Source organism: Prosopis cineraria, unplaced genomic scaffold (assembly GCF_029017545.1).
Source record: "Prosopis cineraria cultivar Desert tree isolate PC_DT_omini unplaced genomic scaffold, ASM2901754v1 PC8, whole genome shotgun sequence".
NCBI lineage: Eukaryota > Viridiplantae > Streptophyta > Magnoliopsida > Fabales > Fabaceae > Prosopis > Prosopis cineraria.
The window spans coordinates 122875-147891 of record NW_026555339.1 but is presented as its reverse complement, the minus strand read 5'-3'; the positions used below and the strand labels follow the sequence as shown (position 1 = coordinate 147891).

Here is a 25017-nt window from a genome sequence, read left to right as displayed (position 1 = left end):
TCGACTAAGATATTCAATCAAACAAATAAGAAGCGTGGCACTTTTATCCTGTTTTACCAGGCCTGTAGTAGCTCTGCTTCCGTTATTGGTTTAAGGAGCAAATGGTAACCGCCAATTTGACAGCTCACGTGACCTTTCATACAACCGAATCTTCTTATTAAAAAAAAAAAAATTCGCAAGGAATAGTGGCGACTTGCGTATACGTGTGTGAGAATGTCGTGGGGATCTTAATCTTACGGAGTTTGCTATTCTTCCGATGTGGAGTTGACTGGAATCGAAGTAGATCTGACCGGGTCAAGCGTTATTGGGCTGAGACTATTTGGGTTTATCCTGAATGGATGTGTTCCTGCAATCAATCTCGTAACTTCTGTTGACCTTGGTGGGCTGACCTGGTGGAGCTGACTTTGGGGATCAGCGGCTTCAATCACAGCGACTAATTGCTTCTAGGTGCATGTTTTATTCCAGCGTTCAGTGCGGAGGTGACAGCATCTCTTATCTTTAACTCCTTATATATGTTTGACTTTTCAATTTATTTACATCAACTCGCAATACAAAACATAACTCATCTTTTTTAAGATGGACCAGATGAATTATTATTATGAGAAACCTTCTTCTGTAGTGCTAGTATCTTAAAAGCACACTGTTGCGTGTTAGAATTTTGACGGCAAATGGTTGACCTTCGCATATTGATTGTGTAAAGAAAACCGCACATTGTTTTGCAGACGCAAGGAAATGGCATTAGATCAAAGCCAGACAGGCGCAGCTTATATTGAAGCTTGGACACGTATGAAAAGGAGAGTCAGTGGAGGCAGGTCAATGACATCGCAAGAACGCATTAGTTTTAAGGATTAAAATCCTCTCAAGTTGGTGGTCTAACTCTAAAGTTCTATAAATTTAAGATAACATAACTGTTGCTTGAATCAAATGGCATCAAATTGTCATTGAATAAATAATTAGAGGGTACCTTTTTTTATGTGTTATTAATTAATACTGTGCATTGAAACCGCTTGATGACTCAAGCAAACTGCCGTTACTTTTATCTGGTGACCCAGTTATATAACTTTGCTTAATCAATGACTCATACAATCTAAAATTCATAAAACTTTAGACAGTAAAATTTAGAGGATTTTGTATCCTAGTTTTAAATCATATTTTTGACCTGAACTTTTAAATACTCCATCCAATCCAAAATATAACTATTTTTCCATAAACCGGAACAAACTATGTTTGTTAGTATGTGAAGGTTTTTTAAAAACTACTTATATTTTGGATTAGATTATCAAAATGAACAGTGTTTAAATGACTTTTTTTGGTCAGACATTTAAATGACTTGGATTTAAAATTAAATTCATCGTAGTCTTGAAGTTAACAATTAAAAAATTATTGTTTCTAAAACTTGCAATATGTTTCTTTCAACTCTCTAGATTAAAATTAAAAAAAATAAAAATAAAACAATTTAAATCATCCGAATTTAATATGATTACAATTAAATAAAAATAAACACGACAATTAGTCCTCCCATGAAGTCGAAGACTGACTAAATTCAGATGGCAGACATGAAATATCACGGCCGACTAATTAAGAATAAAAAAAATTGTTATTTTAATTCAAGGCTAAATTATATTCCTCTAAACTTTGAATTATGTACATATGACCTCCTTAACTTTTAAAATTTTACTATAAACCCCCCTAAACTTTTATATTTATATAGACAACTTTATATAATTAACTTTATACATCAATTATCTACACATAATTTAAAATTTATAAGAGTTGTCTATGTATCAATCAAAGTTTAAGGACTTGAATACACATAAAAGTAAAGTTTAAGGGGTACATAATTAATGGCTTGTGATTATTTGCATAAACTTAAAAACTTGAAAATGTTTATTATTAAGTTTTAAATGTGAAGAGAGTTATTTATATATGATTCAAAGTTTAAGAAAATTGTATATGATTTATTCTTAATTCAATTATATCGATGGTGACACAGCAGAGTACATAGATGGTAACGCAACAATCATCACACAACATATGCAATGAAGAAAAATTAATTTACAAGTCCTTATATTTTTTTAAAGTTCAAATTAAGTTTCTGTAATTTATTTATTTTTAATCAGGCCTTTATAATTTGATTCATTAAATATATTAATCACTGAAAGTTAAAATTATTAATGAACAATTAATTTTTTTAAAAAAAATTTAGAGTTTATAAAAAATTTAATATAATACTTTTGACAAAAAATTATTAAATACAATGTTTAAATTTTATTAATTTTTATGAAAAATCTACATGTATCAAAATTATTGAGGAGACATCATAATTATAAAAGTTTTGAGTAATACAATTCATGTAATTCATTCTAAAATTATATAATTTATTAATAAATACATAAAAGTTATTAATTTCATATTTTTAAAGGAGAAATTTAAGAATTTTAACCTAATATGGTTACCATACATAAGAAGATGTGGAAAAAGGTTCAGTTAGAGTCCATATTTGAACCTCTATGTAGTATTTGCACTGCCACACTCACTCTCATCTGTCCCTATTGCCTCCTATGTTCACACACTCATACTGTCATGAAGCCATTATTTTTTTTTAAGAAAAAGCTAGCTCAGTGAGATGTATAGCAGCCGTTGATATACCCATAATGTGTGATGTTGCAGCTCTCCCAACCAACTTGTGATACCTTCATCATGGATGGTCCATTGGAGGGATCTACAAACTAGACAAACTTAGATCTAATTCTAATATTATTTTATCATAAGGCCATTATTTTTTTCTTCAAAAGATTAATTTAGTGGGGTATGTAGTGTACCAGTTTACATGCTTAGGACCCTTTCCAAAATCCTCTAACGTGGGACGTAACAATACGCTTCTGATCCTTTTTATCAATAACTTGCCTTATCTTATAAATTAAAGTAACAGAAGCCACTTAAAAGAAAGACCTTTGAATGTGTGAATATGGCAGCTCTGAGTTTAAGATATGATCGATGCAGCACAAAATAAGGCCGGTTAATGGGATCGGAAGAATAAAGCAAATCATCAGCGGGAGCAATAACTTTTATCCATATCTTCATCTCTATCCATCTGCATATTTACATGGAGGCCAATCAGGTCCAGTGTTCTGGTATTATCATGCACGAGGGAGCTTTTGAGAAAAGAGGAGATGGGTGGGCGGGCTTTCCAATGAGGACCTGTTCTTTTTGTGTTTTCATTTCCAACCCTTGGAATTGGACTGTGGACAGATAGAGAGGATCTGCACAAGAGATTTAATTGGTTCGATGTATTCATTACTTGCTAGGAGTTGTTTGCCTTGTGGGATTTGTTCACATTCCATATAAACTCACCCACTTAAATGGTGGGGCTTCGGCTCACGACTTTGCCATTAAAGTTGCCTTATATATCCACTTGTGATGGTGCTAGCAATGATTATTTATGCCTGAAGCCCTGGTTATACCTAAGCAAAAATGTTAGCTTTCTTTATGTCCTCCTCTCACTTCACATTTTAATATTTTAACTTTTCCCGCACTCAATATACAAATCCGCCATCACGGGCAACTAAAAGGACTCCGCATCAGTCTCCCCTTTTTTAATTTTCGGCCGTTTGTCCTCTCTCTCTCTCTCTCTCTCTCTCTACACTAAAAAATCTCCCCATCCTTTAAATTAGTTAACATAATTGGGCCAAATTATCTAGAATGCTAGAACCACATTAATTAAGAACAAGAAAATTTTAGTTTTTTTTTTCCTTTTAACTTGAGAAAATTGAGTTGATCTATTGTAAGTTGTAAAATGAGATAAAAACGAGAAAACGAAAAGCAAAGGCGTTTATTTATATTTTCACATTTCAACATGTAGCTTCCATTCTCGATGATCGTTATACCAAAATGGATCTGGGCTGCCTAAAATATAAAGTGGAGTTTAAGACCCAGCGGTGATAGCTTGTCAAAAGGAAATGGGTGAGACAAATGCGCGACTCAGAAAACTAGAAACGCAAATTAAAGGAACAGCATGGTACCCCCTCTGGATGGACTCTCAAGTGCAGAGAAAGTTGTTTGGCCTACATGGCGATGTTTGGCTTTGTCCCCTTCATGATTCGGTTACTTCCGATACCGCGCGTGATCGCGTCACTTGATAATATTCCTTTGGTCTTTCCGATGTCCAAAGGCCAACTTTCCCTTCCATCACAGGCAATTACCCCACACCGTGTCGCTGCATGAGCCTATAGCAGACAGCGACCCAGTTTGCCATGTTCTTTAGGGAAACCCTCATAATCAACCGGTTCATGCAGTTTTCCTGAGGATAATGATGGCATATATATAATTGCTTTCCATAGCTTCGCATATTGTATGCTACAAAATTCTCTGCGGGTCTCTATTTGGAAGTGCAACTAGATCACTGCAGTGTACAGTAAGTTAATACAGCCACATGGTTGAATATATAATGTAGTTCCATTCAAAAGTCAAAAGTACACTAGAAGATATGTTACTGTGTCTACAGATACAAACTACTTGAACCTGTTCCGTATATAGGAATCCGATAAACCATAAAGCTCCCACCCATATGCTTTTTTCAATATCCATTTTACGGTCTCAGGAATATTTGTCAGACTACCGACAAGGGAGCGAGAAAGTTAGTGCTATCTGCCATGGAACGAGTTCGCAATAACTCCGGCCTACTCTCCGCGGGGGAGCTTCGTCCCAGTCCAAGTACTCCATTGCAGAACCCACAGGAAAAGAAACACCCATCTGATAAGGAGGAGAAAGAAGAAGAAGAAGAAGAAGAGGCAAAGACAGATTCTTTGTTGGATCTGAACGTGGACGGTGATGATTCAGCTGGCGGGTGCAATCCAGACCTCCGTCTCGTCACCAATTTGGATGTTGATATGGAAAAATCTAAAACTTCAGAAAATCCCGATGCTTTAGAGGCAGAGCCTCGAGTATTCTCTTGCAAGTATTGCCAGAGGAAGTTTTACAGTTCACAAGCACTCGGAGGACACCAAAATGCGCACAAGAGGGAGAGGTTAATGGCGAAAAGAGGACAGAGGGAGACACTGGCCTCAGCTACAGACTTTGGGCTTTCTTTTCTGCGTAATAATCACAGGTATACAAGTATGGCGTCTCTACCCCTCCACGGTGCTACCGGTAATAAACCTCTCGGAATTCAGGCACACTCCATGATTCACAAGCCTTATCATATTTCTTCTAATTATGGGTTTGGAAACAGCCGTGTACATCATGGTTGGTCGAGACCCGTAATTGATCAAAAACCCAGATTTGGGAAGCTAGCTGAAATGGCTAATTTTCGCAGAACAATAACATTAGGCTTGTCATCACGAGGTGGTATAGGTAGGTTTGAAACGGTAAAGACGATGGTGGGGTCTGCAGTCACTGAAGAAATCACAGGGTATTTGGCAAGTGGAACTCTACTGAGCACTGATCAAGAAGAAACGAAGCAACTTGATTTATCCCTTAAGCTCTAAGAAGGGATATTATTTGTGTAGGATATTCAGTAAGTACTAGGGCCAAGCATCTTGAAAAATGAAAACCTTTCTTCCCCCATCGGTCTGGAAAATAATAATGCAAATTTGTTTATGGAGGATCAAACTTCCTTATCTGTGAGTAGCAATGAGATATGATATTTTAAAGATTGTGGAGTCTTTTCTTTCTGAGACTTTGATCTGTTTACATCTTGTGCTGATTTGGGAGGGGGTTTGCGGTTCTTATGGCTCTTGTCAGTCTCGAAACTGGCCTAGAATATGTAATAGTTTGTTCCCATAGCATTGCACGTTCAGGAATTCTTGAACTTCTTTTTTTTTTTTCTGGGCCAGCTCTTGAACTTGATTTCCACTTTCAGCTGTTTAATGGCTTACAATCTCAAATACAGAAGTTCATGTCTTCATCCATTCTAAATGATATGTTTGTTCTTAGCTTAGGTTGCATGAGAAAAAATTTAGATCTGATCCGGACAGGATAGAAGCACATTTCACCAGCCAAGGAATATTCCATCAATTTAGCGACGATAGAGATTCAACACGTTCCTTTGTAATTTTACTGTCGTGCCTGATTTATGGTTTTGAGTGAAGAAAAGAAAGTAAAAGATAAATTACACCTGAGAATTAAATTCTGTAACATTTAGATTCAGTGTTTCTCATTAATTATTATTGCTGAATAAGATTCTCACCTTGTGTTTGGAAACAAGAACACGGACACAATAAGGGTGACGGCAAAAAGTGGGTACAAGAATAAGCATGCGATTTTTTTTTTGTGGATGAAAAGAAACATGCGAATCTACAGTTACGTGAAAAGAAAACCCAAATTAGCGAGTTGGATAAGAATATAAAGATTAGATATCTGATGAACAAATATAATGCTGTTTGTTTGTCCACATGTGGAAAACAGAACATCAGATCTAGACTTTGCTATATTATGTTAAGGATTTTAGACCTGTAGCATAGGAGAGCTCGCTTGTCGTACATATATATGTGGATGCACCTGCTAGGTCACCGTCATCAAGTAGCCTCAGATCTGGGAAAGATTCGGAGATGTTGATATTTAATAGAATAATATTCTAGCAAACGTGGATGTTAATCATCAAACCTGCCGTCTATGCCAAGGGTTTCGCGCACCTCATAAATCAAACTCACATGGCATTGCCCAGCTGGCTAGCTGCTTCACAGCATCATTTCATTCACATCTCTTCTTTTTAAATAATGGACCCTGATGAATTAATTGCCAAGATCATGATTTTGCAGGAGATGAAAATAAATCTCGATGATCTTTAGTACCTCTTACAAGTAAAGGTATTGAAACCTGTAAGTGCGTGACTGTGTTTGACACTGATCGAGAGGGTTAAATCATTTCCAGCCTAGCATGTTATAATAACTTCAACGGTGACGTATACTATGTCCCCACGACTACTGCTTCATTTCATGGTAAGTCATTGATCAGCCGTTGATCTTTTCTGTGAACGAATAGAATCTGGTCATTATTGCTTGCATAATTTAAAGACTTCGGAGGGAAAGGGAAATAGCGTCATAAGTACAGTGAGAAATCTGACAGAGATGTTTTATTAAATAAATAAGTAACACTGAATATATTATCCTGATTTGTAAGCTCTTAAAATGTGATGTGAGGTTTACGAGTATTCTTAAAATCAACGCGAGGATGAAGGGGGAAATTGGGCAAAAGCTTCTGCGGGCTGCGGCGTTGTGTAATTGGTATGAAAGGTTGACAAGTTGGAAAGCCCTGAACGTGAGCAACAGTGAACTGATGAACTTTTCTTGTTCTCTTGGACCAATAACAACAGAGTCCTGGCCTTTAGGCTTTAAGGGGATGTGTTGAAGAAGCGGCCTCATGACAGAGGTCTATTGGGCTCAATCCTGATCAAGCAACACTACAGTACTACACTAGTTTTTAACCCGTCCCCCAACGAAAAAAAAAAAGGGCACACTAGAACCGTTAATCTCCGGGATCATGTAATAAATTTGGGCACAGTACTCCCTCCTTTCATGATATATGATAAATTTGTCTACTTTACGAAAATGAAGAAAAATAATTGACGCCTGTAAAATTACTCCATCTCTTCACAAATATCCTCAACTAAATACTCTTCTCCCACACCTGTTTTTTTTTTAAATTAATCAAAGTACAAGTTTATACTATGTATTTTCAGGAAAAAAAACAGCAATTATTGTCTACGTTTTGTAAAAATATCTTATAAATAGGAATACCAATGCCTTCAAATTTGTAATGTATAAGAAAGAAGTTTTCTACTTTGCCTTTATATTATAGAGAGAAATTATACTTACATTAACATCGAATAAAGGTAAAAGAACAAAGTTATAATAAGCAGTTAACATATTTATAAGGAGGATTGGAAAATCCCTCTTCTTTTGTATATTCTTTTCAGTCTTATTTATAAGACATATTTTATAAGATTCATTTAGTTTTATTTATAAGTTATGAAGTAACTTTTTAAATAATATTAAAAAAGTATTTTTAAACTTGCCTCCACTGAGAGAAAAAATAGCATAAGTCACTTTTTAAATTTATTATATATGAACACATTTAAAATTTTATACACCTTTATTCCTTTTTTTTTTTGTATTGGTATTAATAAAGATTGATAAAAATAATTTATAAAAAGTAGGAATATATAGGAAAGAATTTTTTTTAAAAAAATAACAATTAAATTTGAAAAGATGGAGTCAATGACAATTAGGTTTTGATATAAATTTTAAAAAATAAATTATAAATATAAAAATATTAAAATGTGATATTTAAATTTTAAATAAATTATAACTGAGACAAATAAAAACTTAAAAAAAAAAAAAAAAAGGTAGGGAGAGTGTGAGACGTTGGGGGGAGAAGAGCGTGTGGATCGGGATGCGCCAGTGAGTGTTCGCCGGGAATCGAAATCATAACTGCAGTGCCAGTGAGGTGTTCCCTTATCGTTTAACAAAGCACTGTCTATTCCTTTTCCTGTGGACATTAGCAGAAGCATTCAGTTCCCTCCATTCGACAATTCCCCTTGATATCTGTGTATTCCTGTCCCCTTTTCTTTTCCTCATTAAACACCAATTTTTATTTTTTAATATATATATATATATATATATATGGGTGCGGGTGAAGGAAGCCAATCGAAATATCGAGCAGGACGCCCGAGGGAGCTGCGCGTGTTTTAGTGACTAGTGTGCTCCCGTACTTCGGTGCTCGGGAAGGACAAGTTATCATACAACAAGGGTAACGCAGGGAGAAGCGAGGGTGTGGTCTTCTCTGCGCTGGTCCGGGGAAGAGATTATGGGGGGCAAAGTGTTGGTGTTGCCGCCAAAGAAGAAGCTCGGAGGGTTTCCTGTTTACCTTAACGTCTATGATCTCACCCCTATTAATGGCTATGCCTATTGGCTTGGCCTCGGTGTTTTCCATTCTGGTGTTCAGGGTACGTTTCTGCTCCGCCTTCTTGTCCTTTCTAATACCGCTTTATTATATTCATCTTCCCCCTAATTGTGTTCTGCTGTAGTTCATGGGGTTGAATATGGATTTGGAGCGCATGAGCACGACACTACCGGCATTTTTCTGGTAGAACCCAGACGCTGTCCCGGTTTCACTTTCAGAAAATCCATCCTCATCGGAACAACGGACCTGGGCCCTAAAGATGTTTCGGCTTTCATGGACAAACTAGCTAACCGCTACTCTGGCAATTCCTACCATCTCATCACTAAAAACTGCAACCACTTCTGTAACGATGCTTGTCTCAGATTAACGGCTAACTCTATCCCACGTTGGGTCAATCGACTTGCTCGCCTTGGTAATCATTCCTCACACGCTTCATTCTTACTAACAATCCTCCCATTGAAAAATTCTAAAATAAAAAACTAGTCCGTCCTCCCCGGAAAATGCATATTTGCTAGCCGTTTTCTTTTTCCCTGTTTCACCCGAGTGACTGGAATGTCACGTTAGTTGCTAAATGCAAGTGTAAGGAGTTGTGCTTTTTGAATGTGCAGGATTTCTCTGCAACTGCGTGCTCCCGCCCGATCTACAAGAAGCAAAGATTGACAATTCACGGGGACGAGTGGGATCCGAGAAGGATAAAATTAACAAGAAGCTACGCCGTGCCAACGGGTGCGAGGCTCCCCAGATTAAAACAGATGTTTCTGATTATTTCAGTATTGAATTTGAAGCGACCTGAGAAGAGCCAGGGGAAGCTAGCAACGTCTTTAACCTGCTGTGTATCTTGTATCTCTAGGCTGGCGACTTGCAATAGCTGGCCGCTATTGGAGGGAATGAATCGATGAATGCTGTGTCTCCGATCTCTTTGTAATCAATTTTTTCCTTTACCTTGTTCCTTCATTGTTGTGGAAAGGAAGTACTGCATTGGTTCAAACTCTTTGTAAAAACGCATTGCTGATCAGTTATTGAGAGAGGATGGTCCAAAATCCAAATGAACAAGAATCTAATCTGTGGACCCACGCAACATAATCCTTACTAGAAGAGTGAAATGTGAGACAGGAAGAGAATCGGAGGGTAGCAAAGAATCCAAATTAGCATGAAATAATATAAGACGAGGGTCCCATGCCAGAGGATCTTTGGAGTCATGGCCGCGCCTTGCACCCGTAGCATCCAAACACTGGTTGTTTGTATGTGAAGTCAGGCCACAGCGTAAAAGCCATGAGAATGAAAAAGAATATAGTACTCATCACCATTCTCGCTTTTAATAGGGTGTGCAGACTATTATTAATGTAACTTTAATCCATCGGGTGCTGCCATATTTCGCTCTTTTCTGCTTTTGCTACTTTAGCCTCACTGACCAAGGCAAAGTGTGCTCGGTGATAATGAGAAGAAAAGCGAACATAGAGGTACAGCTTTCATGTGTGAAGAGGAAGCGACGTCTGTTCATTTCCCTCTAGTTGGGAGACAAGTCTGCTTAGCGTAGAAGCATGACATTACAATTTACAAGTCTCGACTTTCCATACCTGCTCCTCGGTGGAAGAGCCTATGTATATTCCTTTCCCGCTCCCCCTTTTCTAAAATTCTCATACAGACTAATAGTAATTAGAAAAGTGGGTTCCCTGTTCTGTTTTGTGCTAATAAGCTTCATAATACGACACCAGTATCTTTCTGTTGTCACTTCCTATAGCCAGCCATGTATACTGATTTATAAAAAGGCAAAATTCATCGACCCCTGATTCATTATTATGTGAGCCATGGTCATGGAGATCCTAAAAAACAACCCCGTCACTCAACAAGATGGTTATTAGCCACTAAAAACGACCAACAGTATCAGCATAAAAGTTGATATTCGCTTCCTGCTCGTGGCCTCAAATCCAAGCCCGGACTGCTGCTTGTACGGTGTACAAATTTAATTACATTAGCTGATTAGCATAAATTATTTTATTTATTGGGGGGGTGGGAAAGAAAAAGAAGTTCATTGTAGTGGGCTTAAGTTAAAAGCCCGACAAACAGTGTGTGCATTGGCAGGGAGACACCAGCTTGAAAGTTGGAACGGCAAGGCAACCGACACCACAACGCTTCAGTGATACGTCGGCGGAGAATAAAAAGTACTAGTAGTTTCTACCTATTATTACTTTCAAAAATTTAAACCCATGTCCACATGGGATGGATCCGACATCTGTTACTCGTTCTCCAAACCTTTCTATTCCAGCACCAAGTGGTGGCTTTACTTTTTTTCTTCTTCCCAAAACAATCCACGCCCTACCCATTCTCGCTTTTACATTCCTTTTAAGGTGGGGGAAAAAAAACTAAATACGTTGATCGTCACGAAATCAACTACGTTGCTCCACATCGCTCATTTAAAAAATTTCAACAAGCTAATGTTACAGGAAAAGGCTCAAAACCCAATCAAAATCAAATGTCTCCAGTCAAAGTACTATTATTGAATGAATCGCATATCCATTACGAGCACTTTTCCTGCAGTTTCGTTTCTGTAATAAATGCATTCAACATAATATATGATATTGCTTTCACTTCAAACATGATAACAAGAATTAGTTAAATAATGATAATTTAATATAAAATTAAATATAATTAGATAAGCTTATCTTGGTAGAATAGATAATGATGTAGAAAGTCAACACAAATTTAAATTAAGGAAGATATTTCTCGCACCGTTAAATGTTAGGGAAGACGATTATAATTTATTTTTCAAAAAAACAAATATAACTCACCCACATCTAGAAATTAGGTGATATAATTTTATTATCATTGTAGCTGTTGCTGTTGTATTATTACAAACCTAAGGTAAATAAATAGCAAAGGATGAGAAGATTAACGGTGGAATCAACGAAGTAAGATGGTGGAGGACTTTCCTAGTCGAAAGGAGAAGAGGGAAATTGAAGGGATATTTCCTAGTTGACCACCATGCATCACCCATCTCTTTCAGCAGTGCTCACCAAAAACAAAAGCATGTGAACTCGATACCAAATGACAGCTTACATCCCACCCCTTCAGCTAACGGAACAATCAACTGTTCCATCCCCTCTTTTGCCTTGTCTGGCTTTCCTTCCCCACACTGTTTTTCTCTTGTTTTCCACTGCCTTCACCATCTGGGGTCTCTCCCATTGCAATGTCTACTGTGCTTTGCTTTCACTTTCTTTTCCTTCTTTCCTTCTAAATCTTTTCTTACAAATCCTTCAATCGCATACTAGATTGTTGCTGTACAAAACCAGGCCAACCATTTTTTTTTTTTTTTGGTTCTTAACCGTGACAGTAACACAAAACAACCAAAGAAAACGCCATCCCTCGAGCTCGCATGCCCAGAATGGGTTTTGCATTCCCATTACAATTCCACGAAAGACGATATATCTGCTAATAAGGACGCCCAAATTTTGACCCAAAAAAAAAAAAACAAACAAACAAAGAGCACGCCCAAGTGGACACAATTGGCAACCAACTATTTTGATCAGTATGCTTCTCAAACAAACTAAGACTCCTATTACACAAAATTTACATCACAAGGCAGTACATTTCACGAATACGTAATACAAATCATGAAAGACGATTGGGTAAGAGGATCAATTGATGTCTACTCTTTCTATCGCTCGCAAGGAAGAAGTTGTTATGCCTATCGACTATGAATCTGCGTATTGAGTTCTAAAATGCCGTAACTAGATGTATTCAATCACAAATTATGTTCACAAAACAAATGGGTTAGCCGGGTTTAATCTAACTGGTTAGCACCTATAAGTACTGAATTTCATTAATCAGGGATCGCAGAGAAAGCGCCGAGCGTTCACCTTTTCCAGGCATAGACGAGCAAGGAAAATCCGATGGGCACCACCAACTCGTTCTCCTCCACGCTGGACCATTCCATCACGGAGGAGCTTCCGCCAAAAGATCCCGCTGACGATGACACTGAAACCGACGACAACGAGAAGCTCTTGCCCATTCTCCCCCATTCGTTCAGCCCCAGATGCCAGTTTTGCTGTGTCCAAAGATTCATCAAATTTCTGTCCCCTACTGCATCCTTACCAGCTTCTTCCTCTTCTTCCTCGATTTTGAACATAAAAATGGCGTGCCCGTCACCGTTCTCTCTCTCAAACAGCCAATTGTAGACGTCCCACGAGATCTGAACGGGTACCCCGTCCACTTCTACTCTCTCATTCCCTCTAAATTTCCACTTCAAACGCTTGATCTGAAGCACGATCTTCCCATCCACACTGAAGCAGAGCCTGGAGTCGTCCCTGTATCCGCAATCTATCTGTATGTCCCTCATTTTGCCCCCGAATTTCGCTCTCGTGGTGTAGATTTTGTTGGCCACCACGTGCTCCCTTTTCAGAACCAGAAGCTGCCCATTCTTGGGCTCGAGAGCTTTAGTCTTGGCGTACGCATCCTTGTTGAGATCGCCGACCAGAAGAATCATCTCCTTGTCCACAACCAGCGCGACGTAGAAACCGGAGAGGGGCTCAGGTCCGGACCCGAATTTGGCTTTGGAGAGATTCCAGAAGAGGAAAGTATTGGGGGAAAACTTCTTGGTTCCATGCCTTTTCCAGAAGACGAAGGGCTTGATGTGGAGGTGAAAAGAAGCGGGAGTGAGAGAAGTAGAAGGGAGAGGGGAATCGTAAGGGGGGTGATGGAGGTGAAGATGGAGGGAGCGACCCAAAATGGAGCGCGACCAGGTGAGGGAAACGACGCCGGCGTCGGTGTGGAAGAGATAGGTGGTGAGGTTGGGGTTGGTGGATAGTGGCGGCGGAGGAGGAGGAAGAGCGCCGTCATTGGTGGCAGGGGAGGGGCGAAAGCAGGAAGACATTAATGAGATTTGAGTTGAATTCAGGGGATTTAGGGGGGGGGGGGATCTGATCTGATATAAGAAACAGGTTTCAATTGGATTGGATTACGAAGGGGGGGGAAAGAGGAGGGGTTTTATGGAAGATGAGAACCATGCGTACATGACTGAGATGTGAAGAGAACGCCTCACTGTGGCCCTGTTGGCAACAACCGGGGAAATAATCAAAAGATGAGGACCCCACCTCGTATTTGGCTATTCAATGCTATTTTCTTCGACAAGTGAAATCCTCTTTCAAAACTCCCACGCTCCATGCCTTTATTTTGTTTTCAACCATTATTATTACCGTACAAAAGTTGCACTGCATTGCTTTTCATTGTTGTTATTATTATTCTTCTTCTCCTCTACTGATCAACCAGGAAAATAATTCAATTATTTTTCAATATTTTTTGTTGCGTTCCGTGGAGTTAATTTGTGGAAAAGGTTCCGAAAAATATGCGTACTATAGTTCAGATGATGTTTAGGCACTGGTAAAATTAGGGATGATAAAAAAGGCCGGCCGGATCCTGTAGAGTCGGTCTTTGAAGGGCTTGGGCTTAAAACGGCCAGCTCTTTTAAGCCCAAGTTTTTTTTCAGGATCTTGATATTTGAAGCCCAGCCCTTGACATAGCGGGTTCAGGGCCGGCCCCTTCGGGCTTTAGGCCCTTTTAATTATTTTTATTTTTTTTAAATTTTTTAATCAAATAAAAAATTACTTCATTTTAATATAATACTCAATCAAGAAAGGTATAAAAAAAACTAACTAAATAACATCTAAATGAACTAAAAATACAAATAAAATAATAACAATGTAATAAGCAATGGATCGGCTAAGCCGACAAACATCCCATCAAAATTAGAAGAGTAAATGTTAAACCAAATGAATCATTATCACAGATCTAGATGAATTAGGGGATTTAATGTTGTATTTTTTTTAGAAAATAGTAGCCAAGGATTTCTATATGAAATTTATATCAATTAAGAATCAATTATTGTCAAAACCTGAATGAAAAACAAGCTACAATTAATTATTGTTAATTTAAAATGAGTTATTATTAAAATCTAAATGAATACTTATTGATAAAGACTAACTCGAATCCACAAGTATCTACTCGAATTTTAACAATAAGTGATCTTTAATTGATATAATTTTTGATCAGTGATTCTTCATTGCTCTTTTTCTTTCTTTTTTTTTTTTGCCTTCCATCCTCAGTAAATATAGACTAATATGTGATATGAAGTAAGATTTAATTTAATTTTTTTTTTAAATCTAAAAAGAGTAAAAATTATGAGAATTAATTAAAAAAATGCATATGTGGGCTTAAACGGGCTGACCCTCGGCCTTGCAGGGCCGGCCCTTTTAAGCCCTAAATTAAACGGGCTTAAACAGGCTGTTTTATTTAAGCCCAATTTATCATTTTGCAGTTCTATTTACAAACTCGACTCTATTTTTATACGGGCTTAAACGAATTAGCCTGACGAGCTCAGCCCGTTTTTACGGCTCTAGGTAAAACATGGTTCAAATGTGACCGGAAGGCTCTGGGTGGTGAAGATGTGACTGTAAAGATTTCCATGATTTCATTTTAGTCCTTTATTAAATTTGTATAATGAAATGAACACCGTTATAAAACTGAAAAATCTGCTTAAATCTAGTCTAGTAAAGTTAAATATAAAGTAATTGTGTAAAAAATATTCTAAAATTGAACCCAACCAACGGTGCCTTCAACTAAATGAGTGAATTTTACTTAATAAGTTACTCCTTTTGTATCAATTTATAAAATAATTTTTTAAAAAATTTATTATTTAAAAATATAAAATAATTTTAAAAAATAGAGTTTCATTAATCATATTTTTTAACATCATCCTTTAAATGGGGAGAGAATTTAAAATGATATTGTAGCATGCTTTTCTAATGTTATTTATAAATCATTTATAATATGTTTTACTAGAATTAAAAAAATTTAAAATTCATTAATTCTATTTACAAATTTAAAAAATTCTTAAACTATCTCTTATTAAATATATATACTTTAATAATATATTTTTATAAAATAACTTATAAACTTGACAAAAAAAATTCTCTCTCTATCATATAAATGAGAAAATCTTAGGTAGACTGGATGCGCCGCTTCATTTATAATCTGTTCAATAAAAACATGATATTTTAATTGTATTAAATATAAATTAATTTTAATATTATTGATATTAGAGAGAGAAAAGGCAATAAATCAAATTTACATTTTATTATAGGAATAAAATTAGCTAAAAAAAGGTCACACAATATTGTATTTAAATTATTTTGAACATTTTAATTGAATTTGCCAACAAATAACGTAGTACATCCAATTTATTTAAATATTTTTCTCATATAAATAGAATTGCAGAGAGCAATGATAATGCATGTAAGAACATTTTTTAATATTTTATAGTTTTCTTTGGAAAAAATAAATTTATAAAATATCGTTATTATGTTTTATTAATACAGAAAGAATATTTTGATTCGTTGGTATTTAAAGCTAAAAATCTAGACACCGCAACAGTTGGCATGAAAATCCCTCCAACCTTGGACAAGAATCTGTCTCTATCTTTTTTTCCCCCCGACAAACATTTTTTTATCAGTCGAGACGCCATTAACACGATGAAATTATGGATTTTATGATTAAGAAGCCTCCAACTGGCGAAGCTATGGATGGGAAAGGATTAGCTTTCTGTTTTTCCCCCTTGCTCGCCAGCAATATATTAAGCTCCTGAATTATATTTGAGCTTTTAATCTCCTTATGGGGCAATTAGCTTGAAAGAGAGACTGGAGATGATCTGTAAAACACCATCATCTTGCACATTAAAAGCACGTTGAAGAGGTTAGAAACAAATACTTACATTTAAGATGACAGTGTTTTGAATAAGACTGCTGTTTTTAATACAAAACATCTATAGACGATGAAAAAACAAATTGAAAAGTGAAATGCCCTGTCCAACAAAAAGGAAAGAGAAAGAAAAAAGTAGCGTGATGCCTTTTCTTTCTTTTTTTGGGTGATATTTAACCATATTTATTCATTAAATCACGTATAATTTATACGTCAGCTAATATATTTCCATCAAATAATTATTATGGTACCAGCAACATGAATGACAGGGGAAACAATAAACAAATCCCTTTAAAATAGATAGACGACAAAATGAGATAATTAAACTGAAATCTCAAGGTACTTATTTGTCATATTTTTTACAAAATTATGTCTATAATCCTCCACAAAATAATAGAAAGTATAATTGTTAAAATATAAACCAACTTATTATTGCATCGACTAAATTGAATATATAATCAAATTATGTTGTCAATACTTGAATTGAAGTTGCTGGTACAAGCAACGTGCCTTGTTACTGTGTAACTAAACCAACGAGAAATATATGTGTGTGTGTGCGCGCCAAATTAGTCTGTAGAAACTTTGAAGTAATTCCACCATTTTATAGCACTTGTCACTTGTCTATTTTAATAGGATTTATTTGTTAAATCAATTGCTTGAATTTTGAACTCCACGTTAAATATTAAACCTTAACAAAGCTAAACAAAATTGCATGCTGGACAAAAAGATTGAAAATAAACTTTCCCCTTCATAGAATTGCTTATAATCAAATTAATTAACAACATCTTTTCTTTTTTTAATATCCTATCTAGCCTTATCCTCGCACGGAGAAGGGGGCAGACGATGGTATCATAACATCACTCACTCACCAAACGCACAGTACATGACTACTAACTAAATAAAAAATAGAACCTCTAGAGCCCCTTACATCAAAGGAAAATGTTGATGTCACCAGGCCAGATGATCCCTGCCTTGTAATCAACCGTTTAAGAAACTTCCAACCTTTTCGCTTCAGCATCCGTCAGATAAGGCACTTTCTCAGATATTGGAGGAAACGAGTCATGTTGAACATTCGCATTAACACACCATGAAAATGAAACCGATGCATACTCCGAGAAAATAGCGTTGGTTAAAATTGAGGAGAGCATGGAGGGACCAGATAGAAAGGAGGATTCAAATTAAAAACAAGATGTTGGCAAAAAAAATAAAAAAAAATAAAAACAAGATAAGTCATGGGATGTAAAATAACGGTAGTTAGACTTCAGACGTGGAGCCAATTCATCTCAATCAAATACAATATAATATTGGGTAATATACAATTACGAGTGAAATTGAAGTTTGAATTCTAAAACAACTGAAAGTAGGTCACATGATCACGCCGGCCACTTGAGCTTCGATGATGTAAGTGATTTTAGAATTCAGATCACACCATTAAAAGAATGACACTCGTTGTTTTCAAATTACGACATATTTTTAAGTAAAATCACACGTATCAATAAAATTTATTAAATATATTTTATAATTTTATTTTTTACCATAAGAATATAAAATTTTAATTTTTTTTATTTAATGCTCAATTAATAAAAGAATGTTTAAGGGATAGAATATAATAAGAAAGGTAATATTTAAAAAATATTATTAATAAAATTTTATTTACATTAAAATGTCTTATATTTTAAGTTATTAATTTTTTAAAAATATTTATAATTTATAAATCAAGACAGCGGGAATAATTTTTTTGTCACACGAGAATGGTATTTTGTTTTAAACTTGTAATGGAAAGAGCACCGGCAGAACGAGCAGAACGGGGAATGGTAATCGGGGAGAAGTCAAAAGTAAATTCAAGCGTGGAATATTTGACGAATCAAAATTCAGTTGGGCCGGTTTCAAACGTGAACGCGTGAAATCAAAAGCGTGTGAAAACCAAAAGCGAATCGGAGCCTGCATCTTGCTTACTCAGGGACTTACAAGATATTTTTTAAAAATTTTATTTAATTCAAAATATTGAATATCAAATAATTTTTATAATTGTCTTTTGAATTATAACTCTACCTTAATTATTATTATTTAAAAAAATGACCAATTGAAAATTTTGATTATCATCATCAAAGCATTTATATGGAATATTAAATAAGAATAAAACTTAAAAGATGTAAATTTTTTAAATAATTGAATTTCAACTAATATCTTTTTGACAACTGTAAATTAATTATATAATAGTGCCCTATATTTTAATTAGAAGGGAATAGAATCCAGTTCTCACAGCGAGCCAAGTGTCCCTCGTTCATTCGTCCACGATCAAACTGCCGATGTCCCCAAAGCTGGTACATCTCTTGTTCTTTTGGTATCATTTATGTTTCTTCCTTCCAACTGTACATTAATTTTATATACATCAATGCAAAACGCGCAAGTTGATCCGACTTCAAGAATATCTTAATACACGGACCAAAAAAAAAAATCTCAGATAAAGGAACATTTTCAAGAAAACTGACTTGTCTGTAAATTCGATTCGTTTTTGCTCTAAACAAAAATTTGATGTGATAGAGATGATCCGTGGAGTATCTGGCACACACGCTGTAATTAATAATGTTCATTCGAGAGTTGAATCGCAGGCACGTAACTAATAATTTGAACTGAGAAGACCACCTGTGTGATTAGGGGCCACAGAGGATATATGAGCGGCATCCAGGTACCCACAGGCTGTATTTGGACGATTCATGTTAAATAAATGCCAGCGCCATTGATTTAACAGCACACACACCACTGCGTTAACTTGGATCTTATGTTGGACGACTGGAGCCAACGATCTTCATGTTAAAAACACAATAAAGAACGTAAGGAGGAGCAAATATATGCGGTGGTCGGGTATATGGCGCATGGAGATGGAGCGAGCAAGGAAATTAGGAGTTGTAACAGAAGCGCAAGTGACGAGGGTAAGAGGGGTGATATAGTGTGGAGGCGTGTACTGAAGGGGAGTGCAGGACAGTGACAAGATAAGGAAGGAGACAAGGGGTGGGCCGTTGGAGGAAGCTAACGAATTGTGGGGGATAAGAAAAGCAAGCATGAAAGCGTGGGACCGAATAGATTAGAGAAGGCAACATATGAAATGGCCAGCTGGTTTTGTAGCAAAGCAGCCATCCAGATCAACTTTCATCTCTGCTCCTCTCTGTTTCCTATTTGCTCCTCCCCCTTCTTCCCACCTGGCTACTTCCCCCAACCCATCTTCTTCATATATCTATTTGCCCCTTTTAATTTTTTTTTATTCATTATTTAATATTATCACTCACTGTTCTGTTCGACTAGGTCGGACCCGAGGTGTTGTTGTCATTCAAATAGTAATTAACCATTGAGAACTTAGTATTTGTATGTAATGTTAAAGCAGCTTGGAGATAACTCGCAAAGCAAGGGGACGAGACGTACAGATGTACAATGACAAGCTGGGACACCCGCAACCATGCAAAGGCCACCGGCCCACCGCCACCCAACTTGATTGTCGCTTTCCACTTTGCAAGTGTTCGTGATAAGTGTTTGCGAATGGCTTTTTTTTCTTTTTCTTTTTTGTGAAACCGCGTGTCTTTTCAGCGAAGCTGTACATTTTTTTTTTGTTTTTCCTTATTTACAAAAAAACTACTTCATTTTTATATATTTAATTTCAGTGAACTGATGATCGATGATATTTTTAAGTTACATATCCAAAATATAGCCACATGCTCTCTATTATAATATAGAAACTCGAGTCAACCTGTTCAATTGAGTTAGTAAATTATTCAATTAATATCTTAATCAATTTAATAAAATGTATTATTTATGTTTGGTTTAATTACAATTTTTACTATCAATATTTAGACTAAGGTTTTGATCTGTTCAATGGTCAATTTGCTTGCTAGTATCTCACTTTTTATTTTATCTTTCGCTCTCTCCATTTACCCAAAGTTATCAAAATAGTAACCAATACTATTCTAGTGCCTGGTCTTCGTGGTTCGTTTGCACGAGCATGCATGTGTTGTTTTTGGTCACCTTATGCACTTGTCAATTGTTGGATTTGTCAGCCAGTCTCTGGAATTAATTATATTGTCGAGATAGATAAACTCGTTCCACGTGATATTATAATTTGACTTTCTCAACTTATGCGTACTACCACCATGCATCCCTGCGACCCTGCCCGGAACTCAGAAATTCAAATTAAGAACATGTTTCATTTCTCCCATCTCCACCTTCCAAAGCAGTCTCTTGTAACGTCTAGTTGATTGTATTCGAAACAAAGGTCTCGACGTCCGCATACAATTAAGAGTCAGAATTCGGTTTAGATGCGTCGGTTTCTACGGCACAAATCACTTATATAAATGCTTGGAATTTGTTTGCGTGCGTGAAAAATAACCGTGTATCTTTTTAAGAATACAATTAAAGGCTAAGCTTATATTAAAACATGAATTCTCAGCACCCAAATTAAGTTATTTTTTAATCAATGGTCATTGTTTTTCTGTTTAAATTGTTTAAATTAAGTCCCAGGAACAAGTCACATGTGCCTGTGAATTCATGTCACACGGAGTCCTGTAACCACAGGACTACTGAAATGGGGAGCAAGGTGGCCCCTGTGGCCAAACAGAGCAAAAACCATAATTGAGCATGGAAAAGACGGCAAAGGAAAACGACAACATCAAGACGCCGGGGGGTTAAGAATCACATATATACATGTATACTATTAGAAAACTGAGAATATTATAAATATATGCATGCATGGGAATTACCAGACGGGGCACGCGAGCAAAGACTTTGACGTTAGACCTGTAAAAACCAACTATATTGGGCACACACAGATTAGGAACAGTACATTAACCAACCAGAGAAACTACAGGTACATGCATGCAATTGCACGCACGGGATGAATAGGAACGACTATCAATCATCGTGTCATCGTCCCTTGTTCACGGTCCATCATGTGCCCTGCCTGTCATCAAAAACTTTCAACACTGACTTTATTTTTTGGCCCAATCCCAACGTTGACTGACCTCATCAAAACCAAAATTAAAGACTATTCACTCATGCTGCCTTCAGTTAATTTATCCTGACGGAGTTTCTTTTCTTTGGGGTTTTGGTTTTGGTGAGCTACTTTGTCAAACCAAACAAAACCCATCACCTACGACCATGCATGAGCACTTGCAGTAGTTTTATTATTCAATTCATCAATTGGTAGTGGAACTAATGCACCAGCCGACTATTACTTAATTCCTTAATGATAGTGAGCGCCCTCGATCAGTTAGGGCTCGGGGACCTGTATGTTCATTTCACTCCGATCTTGATTACAAGATTCGTTGCATGCCTCTTTTTTCCCCTCTTACTATTCGTTTAATATATTACGGCCTTCAAAATTGAAAAAGTGATCATTTTAATCCGTTCGTCAAAATTATCTAGCCACGAGCCTTTGTACCTTGCAACTTGCTGGCGATTTTTGGTGATGTGAATTCCGAAGACTAATATCGGTCAAAGTAAGCGCACATGCGAGAGGACCGCGAAAAGAATAAAAATAAAAAAGCGATATTTGCCAATTTTTGAATCGGGTCTATACGCTTGGCCAAGTGATTAAATGTGTTCTACATTAAACATGAAACACGGGAAGACCAGAAATCAAACTCATTGGGCTCTAACTACGAATCTTGCCCTGCTTTTCGTTCCTGAAAACTAGAAATCAACGAATATTGCCCAGAAAGATAAAATATCAATGAATCAACTTTGATTGTCCTTTAAATAAAAAATGAATTTGAAAAGTTCAAAAATATTACTTATGAGGTAAATGTAAGCTATTATGGCATGGCATGGCATGACATATAATGTGCAGAAGAAAGTATAAATATTTACAAGCGCGCGGACGAGGAACTCGCTCTTATTGGTTAACCTGAAAAGGCGTTAGTGGAATGTTCAAGTGTATTGAATCGTCAACACATCAACGTAGACAAAGACAGCAACTTATAAAACTTTATAATAACGATCAATAAATAGAGTGTACTTAGTTTCTGAAATTTCATATAATACAGGAAGAAACATATCTAAAATTATAACTCTATAAATTTGCAAAATAACACAAAAGAATAGATTTTTCGATAAATTGCATCAGCATTTGTTTTGTTAAATTATTATTTTGATTTATTTTCAAATAACTGTGTACCGTACGTCAACTCTGAACAGAGATAGTTCCACTACCAAAAGGATCAACGTTTACAACATCCCCAGAGCTAGAATGAGTAATGAGACACGGCCTAGTCTTTAACGGGCTTGGTTAGGCTCAGGAAACTCCTTAATTGGGCTAAACTAGAATTTAGCAATAATAAAGCCTGACACCAGGCTTCATGCAAGGAGCAATATGAATTCTTCTGTTTGTTTGACTTGATTAAGCCCAACAGACCCGACATCGATTCTTCTCATTTGGTCTGGCCGGGAAAAAGATCCAAACACATACGGGTCATAAGAATTGTTATCTACAACAGTTGGGTCGAGTGAGAAATGGCTTAATTTCTCATAATTAGTGGAGGGTAATTTGAACCTGGCGGGTGAAAGGAAAATCACCTGGGATCTGATAATACATAAGTACTATCTAATGACAATATCACCGGTAGTTATATATATATATATATATATATAAAATGAAAGAAAAATCATAGACAAGTTTTAAGCAAGGAAATTAATTACTAATAGGCTTCTTACAAGTCCTTTTGCAATATTTACGAGTAATTAATTTACTTAACTAAGACATGTAATTTTCTCTAAAATAATCATATAGTTTGGAATAAGAAGGTGCGGGCAGTTCATGGAAATTATATCCAAGCTTTGCTGAAATTAAGAGCAGTGATGTCTGATCGGAAACTGAGAATCACGGGGATCATAGGATGAACTGTGCGTATGTTCTGCACGGGAAGTACTATAATTTTGAACCACTAAGACCGTGTGAACACTTACCAAATGTCACGGAAATAACTTAAACCTGGATAACTGAATGCTTCTCTTCCCTCGCTTGTAAATATCAAAGGATTTTGGCTTTTGAGCTGAGCAGACCACCAACCTTTTTTTTTTTTAAAATCTATTTCTCTTTCTCTTCCAACGCACCTTTTTATCTTTTGGATTTATGAACGGCCCTCCTTCACCTGATCCAAGGCATGCCTATCAACCATAACTGGTACCCTTTTTCTGAAATTAAAATAAGCTTTGTCAGTTCGGTGGAATGTTAACTCACAAAACAAAAGGGTTTAAAGCCTTTTATGTTTGTCTCTCTCCAGCCTAAATCATCATTGGCTTTGACTGCTTTTCCTTCTCACAAAAAAAATATCTCACCTTTCAGCCCAATTCCCTCCTCTTTCTTTTCTTCACTCTGTGAAATGCCTTTTGATGAAATTTTGTTCCACAACGCTAAATTGAGAGAGCCCTTTCTGTGTCTACCTCTTAGAGCTGGTTACATCAAACCCCCCTTAATTCTGTTCCTAATATGATCAAGGGCCTGGATTGTTGATGGAGTTCAAATAACCTCTCGTATATCTTTAAATTAACCTCATTGTCCTTCATTTTAGCTGTATTGAATTCTTAAATTTGAGCAAACACAAAAGTAGCGATAATGATGAAAAGTCAGAATACCAAAAACGGGTCCAATATGATATCTTATCAGACCATCAAATCATTCACTAATCCCGATTGATTAACCCATCTAACTAAAAGGAACTGTTGCACAGGGAAGATGCTGCATGATAGCATTTTCCCCTTTCTTTCTTCGTCTCTCACAAGGGAGGGAATAAATTTGATCGGCAGGTTCAGCAACTGTTGGACTTTCCACCAGGCAAACCTTAAAAGCATCCTCGATACACCTGGCTCACAGGATTCAAACTGTTGATGATGAAAGACTGACTAACATGCTATGATTTCAAAAGCAAAACAAAATAGTGAGTGTAAGCGACTTTATTGTATGATGGTTGTGGGGAACAAAATCAATTCCAAAGCAGAGAAGAATAATCATGAAGTTTCACTGATAGAGATGTGACACTAAGACGCATACTCCAACATACTAATTCGAAAGCAGTTGAAGCCTGCGAGGCCTCAGTAATAAGGAATCAAATTGAATGCTTTGCTGCTACAATGCAAGACAAGTGACACGGATGTGAATATACACGTCTTTGGAAAGAATGGCATCATTTTTTTCCCCTATTGAGTACCTCACGGATCTTGCTATCAAAATGTTAAAAATATGAGAGGAAGCCCTGTAATCCCCTTAGAGGAACTGATTGGATTCTGCATTGATGATATCTACGTGGAAGTGGAAGAAAGAAAATTGCAGCAATCATATGAACCGCACTGCAGATACACATAATTAGCTTATAATTAATTCTC

At 36.4% G+C, this 25017-nt stretch overlaps 3 protein-coding genes across 3 annotated transcripts; 2 read left to right on the top strand and 1 right to left on the bottom strand.

Moving 5' to 3' along the window:
- The first annotated feature begins 4046 nt into the window (after positions 1–4046).
- Positions 4047–5822, top strand: LOC129318665 (zinc finger protein 1-like). Its single transcript, XM_054963555.1, has one exon. The coding sequence runs from the start codon at positions 4653–4655 to the stop codon at positions 5484–5486; it is 834 nt and encodes a 277-aa protein (XP_054819530.1). The 5' UTR covers positions 4047–4652; the 3' UTR covers positions 5487–5822.
- A 2645-nt stretch (positions 5823–8467) lies between these two features.
- LOC129318487 (deSI-like protein At4g17486) lies at positions 8468–10805 on the top strand. Its single transcript, XM_054963281.1, has 3 exons — positions 8468–8944; positions 9026–9313; positions 9510–10805. The coding sequence occupies exons 1-3, from the start codon at positions 8806–8808 to the stop codon at positions 9692–9694; spliced, it is 612 nt and encodes a 203-aa protein (XP_054819256.1). The 5' UTR covers positions 8468–8805; the 3' UTR covers positions 9695–10805.
- A 1599-nt stretch (positions 10806–12404) lies between these two features.
- Positions 12405–13834, bottom strand: LOC129318486 (uncharacterized). Its single transcript, XM_054963280.1, has one exon. It carries the CDS (start codon positions 13769–13771, stop codon positions 12755–12757), a length of 1017 nt encoding a protein of 338 aa, XP_054819255.1. The 5' UTR covers positions 13772–13834; the 3' UTR covers positions 12405–12754.
- Between the last annotated feature and the right edge of the window lie 11183 nt (positions 13835–25017).

Bases quoted from the DNA above. Each gene is read 5' to 3' on its own strand.
- LOC129318665 (XM_054963555.1), top strand. From the start codon at position 4,653: ATGGAACGAGTTCGCAATAACTCCGGCCTACTCTCCGCGGGGGAGCTT.
- LOC129318487 (XM_054963281.1), top strand. From the start codon at position 8,806: ATGGGGGGCAAAGTGTTGGTGTTGCCGCCAAAGAAGAAGCTCGGAGGG. The intron at 8,945-9,025 runs GTACGTTTCTGC...GTTCTGCTGTAG, and splicing joins TTTCCATTCTGGTGTTCAGG to TTCATGGGGTTGAATATGGA. The intron at 9,314-9,509 runs GTAATCATTCCT...TTGAATGTGCAG, and splicing joins CAATCGACTTGCTCGCCTTG to GATTTCTCTGCAACTGCGTG.
- LOC129318486 (XM_054963280.1), bottom strand. From the start codon at position 13,771: ATGTCTTCCTGCTTTCGCCCCTCCCCTGCCACCAATGACGGCGCTCTT.